A 9247-nucleotide genomic window follows, 5' to 3' on the forward strand; every position below is an offset into this window, starting at 1 on the left:
ATATATATATATAAAGAAAATCCAAAGGTTGTCAACCTCCATTTTGTAACCACTTGGGACGTCCTGACGTCACATGGAGCTGGTTCTGGTACATATGCATGCGCAGAAAGCACCAAATCAAAGAGGAAACTACAAAACAGGAGGAAACTGACCCCTGTCAGAATGCAAATATTTGGGTTCATTTTGTTTTTTACTGAATAAGTCTGAGTTTGACCTGAGCTTCACTGTGTGCAAAATTTGCAAAATGAAGATGAAGCACTTTAGAAACACGACAAATGGGCTCACTTTGAGTTTTGAATGAAAAAAATCGATTTTGAATCGAATTGTGACCCTAAAAGTCTGAATCGAATCAAATCGTGAGATAGTAAAAGATTCCCACCCCTAATAGAAAGCCTACTTATGATGGAGATGACAAACAATTTTGATGTATTTGTACATATTTACACTATGATTTGTTAAGTAAAGTACACAGGTCAAAAGACGAGTTAGGTTCAAACTATTAACTTTTGGGTCGACAAGAAGTTTTGAAAAAGACGTGTGTGAATGTTGCGCTCTATCGTTGTGGTGATCCACTGCCCTGGTTGGAGAATAAAAGAGATTTTTGCTCACCCAGTAACCAAACAAGCCCGTACGAGTGTACTTTGCCTGGATTTCTCTGATGAAGGGAACGTGCTCCAGTTTGGAGAAGAAGAGTAGGAGCAGACCCTGCATTCTCACTGAAGACACCTGAAACACAAAGTACACAAAACTCAAGCAACCATGTACACACACTCATTTAAAACACGTTTATGTCCTGGTTTAATGTCTGACAGTGACTGGAGTTTGTGTGTGTGGACATGTTTTTGCTACATCATGAGGACCATTTTCCAGACTAATAGCTTTGTTGGGACCAAATGCTCCTTATGGGGTGCAAAGCCTGGTCCCCATAGGTGCCAATTTTGCCAATTTTGGATGGGATAGGTTTGGGACTAAGGTATGAACTGAGTTTCGGTTTGCTTTAGGGTTAGGTATGTACTGGGGTGTTTAGGTCAAGTTTAGGCTGTAGTAATGATTGGAAAATGAATGGAAGTCAATGCAAAGTCCCCATGAGGATGAAAACCAACGTGTGTGTCAGTACCTTTATATAATTCAATGGTGCTAAAGTGGACATAAACTTTTGACTCCATGGATCGTCGTACATCATGTCTGTCATAAATCTTACAGGTCCTGAGTAGACTTCCTGCAGACTGGACACAGTTGTGATTGTCAATCTGCTATACAACCAGAAATACAAACATTAATGATGACAAAAACAAACATATGTACCCAATGACATAAAGGTCGGCGCTTTTTGGTGAGTTCAGGTGGAGAAGTGAGGTCACATCCTCTGGAGGATCTGCAGTGGCCACATTCCACGTCACTATGTGAAGTCTGTGAAACGAAAGCCAAACTGGATGAGTACTGACATGCAACAAGCAATATTAAATCCATCCAATCATCTCAAGAGAAAATTTATACTCAAGTAAAACTAATCTATGAAACACACAAACAAAAACAACTCTTGAATTTGGTGGAATTACCGATGGTTAAATCTCTTGTGGCAGAGGTTTAACAGACCTAAGGCAGAGTTCACACTTTGAAGCTGAGAAAATTAAGTTTGAACCTCTGGTTAATTTGTTTGAATTGAGACAAAAAGAGTTGATCACCAAAAGTGGTGGGGGTGGTGACACAAAATCTGACTGTACCGTTCTCTGAGAGCCAAACAAGCCGTCTAATTATCTCTGAGCTCACCAATGTGTGCATCGTTTCTTTAAGAACAAAAACATGCAAAGGGGTTTCATTCTCATGTCCATTTCAGTCAGAACTGAGGGTTTATACTCTTATTTGCCTGTAAGAGCGTATCGCAGCTAAAGCATTCCTGCCTGAATTTACATTATCCAGATTATCTTGCATTACCATTTACTTTCGTCAGTAATTTTAAGGAGAAACGTTTGTAGCCGTTTGAATTTAGAGGGTTTTGTAAGCTGTTTTGATAGGCTGTGTTAAAATGTTTTCATTTGAAACCACAAAAAAAGTAATTAGAAAAAGACATAGGAAACTAGAAGCACTCAGAGAGTGCAAACCACTGCCAAGGCCATTTTCCTCCATTCTGTAAGAGTTAATGCGCAAAAGCAGAGATGGAAACACATTTACCAAATAAGTTCTGACGTAGTGAACATTTAAGCAGCAGTATGCAAGGATTTCTTCTCAGTGGAGTCCAATGTGAAAAAAAAAAGTTAGACTGGTCACCCAACATTATTCATGGTCAAACTGGTGTGGGATTAAGCTCCTAAGTTTTCATCAGTCACATTTCACCATGTAAAACGTCTGTTTTATCTCCTTGTATGAGTTTGTAATGGTTTGACTCTCTTTATAAAGTGCTTCCTGGCTCCCCCCGTCTCCAAACTTTGAGGCCCGGCAGCTCTCTGTTTACAAGCCTAGTAGAGACAAACTGTTTTGATTGGTTGTTTAGGAAATGTGGTGTGTTTGAAGAAATTGGAAAAATAGGTTTCATGGTGCAGTCACGCACTTCCTGGTCACAAAACGTTCTGTAAATGCGCATATTATGGCAGAAATTATTCATCATTAAATGTGGTTTTAACATTACTTTATAAAGTTTGACGTCCGTGCTGTCCAATCCAGCACACTGTTTTTTACAGAAGCCCTGTAAAAGCATCACAGCTTTGCCGATCTCAGAGTGTTAAAAGAAAAACATTCCTGTATCCGCATCGTGATCCGGAACATCACCAAAATTTAAAGGTGTGTTCCTTGGCCCAGTACCCACAAGTGGTACAAATGTCATGACAATCCGTCCACAAGTTTTTGAGTAATGTTGTCCACAGACAGAACGACAGACAGACAGACATAAGCGACCGAAAACATTACCTCGCCCTTGGCGGAGGTAACTAACAGAAGTCAGCAATTCAAAGAATTTCTAGTAAATATTATAAAAAAGAGCAGCACAACACTGCAGTGGTTAGACCTGTTGAATCTCAGCAACAAAGTTGCAGGTAGGTTGCATGTTCTCCAGGTGTGTGCATGGGTTTTCTTAGGGTACTCCAGTTTCTTTGCACAAACCAAAAACATGCATGTTAGATTCAATTGTAACTCACAATTGTCGCTAAGTGTGAGTGAGACTGAATATTTGTTTGTCTTAGTGTCTCCATGTGGCCCTGTGCATCCTGTTCAGGGTGTACCCCGCCCCTTTTACAGTAATTGAGATAGATACCAGCTCCCTACAACCCAGAAAGGAGAAGCAGGCAAAAAAGATATAAAGATTTAAAAAAATCAACCTTGGTTGAGTTTTTAATTTTGGCCTCTTATGAAAAGATGTATTATTCATTCATTCTGAATGCAATTGGTTGTACTCAGAGAAAAAGGGGCTGAATACTTTTGCACACAGCACTTTTCACTTTTTTGTAAAATACGTTTGAATCATGTACAGTTTTCTTTCCACTTCACAACTGTATACAACTGTGTGTTGGTCTTTCACATTAAATTCTAATGAATTATATTTATGTTTGTGGTTGTAATGTGACAAAATATAGAAAAGTTCAAGGGGTATGAATATATTTGCAAGCCACTGTCTAATCAATTCATCTCAAAAATTCTTGAGAAAATAGTTGCAAATCAACTACGTGAACATCTGGATAGAAATAATCTATATGAGGAGTTTCAGTCAGGGTTTAGAGCTCATCATAGCACAGAAACAGCACTGGTGAAAGTTACTAATAATATTCTCATTGTCTCAGACAGTGGACTTGNGTTTCAGTCAGGGTTTAGAGCTCATCATAGCACAGAAACAGCACTGGTGAAAGTTACTAATAATATTCTCATTGTCTCAGACAGTGGACTTGTGTCCATTCTTGTCCTGTTAGACAGTGGACTTGTGTCCATTCTTGTCCTGTTAGATCTCAGTGCTGCATTTGATACAACTGATCACAATATTTTATTATGTAGACTTGAACTTGATATTGGGATTACAGGAACATCTCTAAAATGGTTTGTCTTATTTAACTGATAGATTTCAGTTTGTTAATGTTAATAATGAATCTTCTTCTTACACCAGAGTTAGTCATGGAGTTCCTCAGGGTTCAGTGCTTGGACCAATCCTTTTCACTTTATATATGCTTCCATTCGGTAAAGTTGTTAAACAGCATGGGATAAATTTCCATTGTTATGCTGATGATACTCAATTATATTTATCCATGAAACCTGATGAATCTAACCAGTTACTTAAACTACAAGCATGTCTTACAGACATAAAAACATGGATGACTTAATTTTCTGCTTCTAAACTCAGATAAGACAGAGGTTATGGTTTTTGGACCTGAACATCTTAGGGATCAACTTTGTAGCCTTTCACCTCCTCTGGATGGCATTAATCTGGCCTCCTGTTCTAATGTAAAGAACCTTGGTGTTATTTTTGATCAGGACATGTCTTTTAACCCCCACATTAAAAATGTTACCAGGACTACTGTCTTCGTGGGTTTTTAATTTTGGCCTCTTATGAAAAGATGCCCCTGAGTTTAAAAGGTTGTCACAGCTCTAAAAAGATTAAAGATTATGTTGAAACTGTGTTCTAAGGTCTGAAGAGACTCATGAAAAAACTAAACTAGAGAAAGACCAATCAGTTCAGTTTTTGTCAAAAGTTAAATAGTTAAAATCTCATTCCGTCTTGTGAGTCTCTTTACACAGCCATAATCTAAAACCTAAAAACCAATCACAAGCTATATTTTGAGCTTTCCAAACAAAATGTCTCATTCACAGCAAAACTCCAAAGATAAACACTTGTTTGAGTGTGACTAATCAGATTAGGCTGCTACAGTTTGGTCAAAACTCTTCACAGCATGTAGAACATAGAATATTCTGTGCTGATCAACAGCAAACAGAGAGATAAGTTCAGTGAAACACTTTATCAGAAAGTATGAAGTGAGTATGTTATTGGCCAGTGACGAGGCAGATCATTGAACCCAGAGAGGAAATTGCAATGAAGAAGACAGAGCAGCGTTAATCTTCTGTAGATTGAATAACGAGAGGATGCATTACTGTTCACCTGAAGCTGTCCTTCTTTGGCTTGTTTGTTTTCTTTGCACAGACGAGAAAGGCACTGTCCAGGGTCTTGACCATTTTCTCATGCAGCTTGTTTGTGGGGTCCAGGTCATCCATGCAGGTCATTAGCTGGCTGAGCCGATGGCGAAGAGCCAGTTTGCTTCCTGTTGACTGCGTGGCATCGGATGAAAGGGTGTCACTGCGGACGCGCCCCACAGTGCCGAACAGCTGACTGATTTCATCCATTCTGATTCAAAATATTAGGAATAGTAAAGACAGCTGTCCCCTTAAATAATAGAGTACTGAAGCTATGAGTTTTTAAAGGAACAAAAATTGTGGTTTGAAAGGAACCTAAAGGAGAAGTGATCAGATCTGGTGGAGTAAAATCAAGCAGCTGAGCGGCTCAAGGATTGGACCGCTGCACAGCACAGCAGCATGATTAGGGAACTGGGTTGTTCGTCTACTACAAGCAGTCATTGTGCATTAAAAACTACTCCTAATCTCATTGCAAAATGTCATAACAAAGACCTTTTAAAAGTTGAGAAAACACTGCGTGTGTGGGAATGTAAAAAAAAACCTCATTGACCACATAACTGCTCTTTTTTCAGCTATTGTTTTTTGGCTGTAAATCCGCATTAGTTGTGAACTCTTGGCCAACCTAATCCACTTGCTATAACACAGCAGACTGGTAACTGCAGTGGGTTTGGTCTTGCAACATATTCATCCCTACAGAATGCAGAATATAAATCCAATTGAGCATTTGTAAGATGTGCAAAAAAAAGTAAAAAGAGATTTTCTTGAAACCCTTACAAAACATTAAATGGGCAATAATATGCGTTTCTAAGGCATATATTTAAATTATATACCATAATAAAGTAACTATGTCACCTTCAGTTGTTATTAAAATGTTGTTTATATGTTTAAATAGAAATTAAACTTGACTTCTCATCATATCTGTTTCTAAACACCTTGAAAGTGGCCTCTGTGCCGCCCATTTCAGCACGGGGCCAGGCGGTAGGGTCGCCAGATTGGAGTGACAGTTTCCAGCCCAAACACAACGTAAAATCCACCTAACCACAAAAAAACAGCCCAAATCTCAACCTCTGACTCTGTGTGCAGCATAAAAAAGTTTATATTACTGATATAGCCTACACGTGTATATTATACTAACAACAAATACACAGTTAGCACACATCTGCATTGAATCAGTATTTATGTTTTTTGTAGCTCTGAAAAGACAGAGAGAGTGAGAGACTCATCTTTAGAATGAAAACTTGTAAACAAACAGATGGAGGCTGTTAAAATGTTTGCTGCAAGCACATGCATAAGAAAAACCAACTAATAGCTCTCGTTTTGCAGAAGGAGGGGGTAGGTCCTCAGATTCTCAGAAACAGTCTCTTCTCTTTGGTGCATTTACAGTTGATGTTAACAACACGATTTTGTAGTGACCCTTGATATTTTGATATAGTTTCCTTATGAATACTTTCTAAAAACCCACCAAATGTGGTTAAAAGTAGCCCAAATTTTAACAACCTGCCTAAACAGGTTTTTTTCCCAGCCCAACGTGATCAAAAGAAGCCCAATTGGGTGGAAACCAGCCCAATGCAGTGGTGGATGCTGGTCTTCCAAGAAGGGGAAGCCCAGTTTTGGCCTACATCATAAAATGTGTCGGTTTATTAAAAAGTAAATTCTACCCTCCCTTCCTTTTCAAGAAAAACTGTGCTCGAAGTCAGAAAGACTGATAGTCAGTCTCCAAACACAAGCAGATACAAAAAACCCACCAGAAATAGAAGCTCAGTTTGTTGCTAGCTGTTTTTAACAAAGAAAATGCTGCTAAAAGGATTAGGAAAGTCTCCGGTTCAACTCAGAACAGAATGAAACTAAAAACTGCTCACACAGATGTTTACATCAAAAGATCGCTGATTCACTCATTTTGCTGTCAATCAAACAGAGATTCAGCCTCTGACAGCTCATCCAATCATCATGCAGAAGCTGAGCGTCCGGGCCAGCCGAGGCCAGCCCACTTCCCCAAAGAACCCCAGAGATGCTGAGCGTCTGATGGGCGGGACAAAGCCCAGCATTTATCCAATGGCTCGTCTCGTTTCGCTGCACTCTTTGCTTCTCTATTGAACTCTGTGGAAGCTCAGCGTCCTCACTGTTTAAAGCTCTGTGAAGCTGCGGGACTGAGTGAGAGGAAAGCTGCATTGTTACCAGTAGCTATAATTACATGCACAAAATTTTTTAATCGGATTGAAATGTATTCAGATTAAATAATCTGAATGTACTGTTTACATGGACACAATCCGATCATGTAAAGTGTTTACATGCACCGGAGTTTTATTCAGAATAAAAGTCTGGACATGCTCAGTGTTGTAAACTTTCAGCTCTACTTCCGTGTTACAAACGTAAACAAAGCTCCTCTGTGTGCTCAGGACGGACCCGTGTCAGCTTTTAATAACGGTAGAGAGGTTGTTACTCCTCGGTTGATCTGCAGATGAAGCAATACATGCTTTTTTTTCCCTTTTTTTTTTTTGCAAAGCAACGTCTGCTGTTTGTCTTCTTTTTCATCTGTTAAGAGAGTGAGGAGGAATCCGTGCACACGGATTTCCAGCGGCTGTTTTTGTTTCTCCCACTGACCCCCGGCGGGCTCCGTAGCTTCCCGTGCAGTTTAAGAGCAGTCGCCTCTGGTGCTCAGCTCAGCTTGGAGACACAGCCCAGAGGAGGAGATGATCCCAAAAGGTGGTTCTTGTCCCAACTGGTGGTTTTTGCTCTCCTGCCTGCTGCCTCAGGACACTACAGGATTCCTCAAACATGCATGAATGAGTCAAAGTAAGACTCTGAGCATGCTTTTGATGAGAGGATAACATTATAACATGACAAAACTCAAAAAAAGGTTGATTTTACATGATATTATTGCCACTTCAATGTTTGCCAGGCACAAGCAACCCATCCTATCAAACCTTGGTTTGTGGTGCTCTCAGGCACCAGTGATCTGCAACAAGTTGCACCCCTCCTTCATAAAAGGCATGGTGCCTTCACAGACACCCCTCCTTCATAAAAGGCATGGTGCCTTCACAGACACCCCTCCTTCATAAAGGCATGGTCCTTCACAGACACGTCTCCTTCATAAAGGCATGGTGCTTCACAGACACGTCTCCTTCATAAAGGCATGGTGCTTCACAGACACCCCTCCTTCACAGACACCCCTCCTTCACAGACACCCCTCCTTCATAAAGGCATGGTGCCTTCACAGACACCCCTCCTTCATAAAGGCATGGTGCTTCACAGACACCCCTCCTTCATGAAGGCATGGTGCTTCACAGACACCCCTCCTTCATGAAGGCATGGTGCTTCACAGACACCCCTCCTTCATTAAGGCATGGTGCTTCACAGACACCTCTCCTTCATTAAGGCATGGTGCTTCACAGACACCTCTCCTTCATTAAGGCATGGTGCTTTCACAGACACCTCTCCTTCATAAAGGCATGGTGCCTTCACAGACACCTCTCCTTCATTAAGGCATGGTGCCTTCACAGACACCTCTCCTTCATAAAGGCATGGTGCCTTCACAGACACAAACAGTTACAGAAGAAAATCCAACCTGACGCTTTCTCCCTCGCAGTGCTCCTCTTTCAGGTTTAGCTCTGAAACATTGTCTGGCTGCTCCTCGTTCTCCTCCATCTTTTCCGCACCTAAAACAGAAGATTGTTTAAAAGTCAAGCTAATTTTCTGTCTCCTAAAAGCTAACATGCAAACTTCAGACTGAGTTAGCTAAAAACGCTGCATTTCAAATTTCTCATCTACCTTCAAAAGTTTCTCTATATTTAAAGCATTACATCAGGTCATGTTAAAGACAGAGCAGATGTTATCACCGTGCACTGAGTGACGCTTGTCTTCAGGTAGAAGCATCAGCCTAATTAACTTCCCTTTTTAATAAACATTAGATACTCAAAGTAACATTAATGTGAGCGAATGTTATCATAAACTACCTGGTTAGCCTTAGTAAGACTTATTTTTGTGTCTGTTTTCAACTTGAAAGACGTACAGTACTCCACTTCAGTAGCATACAATCCTCTGTTGTTGTTGGCCCCGCCCCTTAACCGGATACTGATAAGCTGCTTTCAAAATAAAAGTGCGATCTCAAACTGACGTCAATCTTCAAATATAACTACTGCCA

At 40.3% G+C, this 9247-nt stretch overlaps 1 protein-coding gene across 4 annotated transcripts in view; it reads right to left on the reverse strand.

Annotated features, from left to right (window-relative positions):
• The window catches only part of inpp5ka (inositol polyphosphate-5-phosphatase Ka), a 30038-nt gene extending 20878 nt beyond the window's left edge, over positions 1-9160 (reverse strand). Inside the window, exons 1-5 of one of the 4 annotated variants that reach the window (XM_014023674.1) lie at positions 9060-9160; positions 8672-8762; positions 1306-1410; positions 1118-1226; positions 610-726 (exon numbers count right to left, since the gene is read on the reverse strand). In XM_014023674.1, coding sequence (XP_013879128.1) covers positions 610-726; positions 1118-1226; positions 1306-1410; positions 8672-8751 — 411 coding nt within the window. In that variant the 5' untranslated portion in view covers positions 8752-8762; positions 9060-9160. Of the gene's footprint in view, positions 1-609; positions 727-1117; positions 1227-1305; positions 1411-8671; positions 8763-8874; positions 8892-9059 lie in introns of those variants that run through there. The other 3 variants (XM_014023675.1, XM_014023676.1, XM_014023672.1) reach the window with 3 other exon arrangements.
• Positions 9161-9247: the final 87 nt, after the last annotated feature.

The sequence above is a fragment of the Austrofundulus limnaeus genome, unplaced genomic scaffold (genome assembly GCF_001266775.1).
Source record: "Austrofundulus limnaeus strain Quisiro unplaced genomic scaffold, Austrofundulus_limnaeus-1.0 Scaffold385, whole genome shotgun sequence".
NCBI lineage: Eukaryota > Metazoa > Chordata > Actinopteri > Cyprinodontiformes > Rivulidae > Austrofundulus > Austrofundulus limnaeus.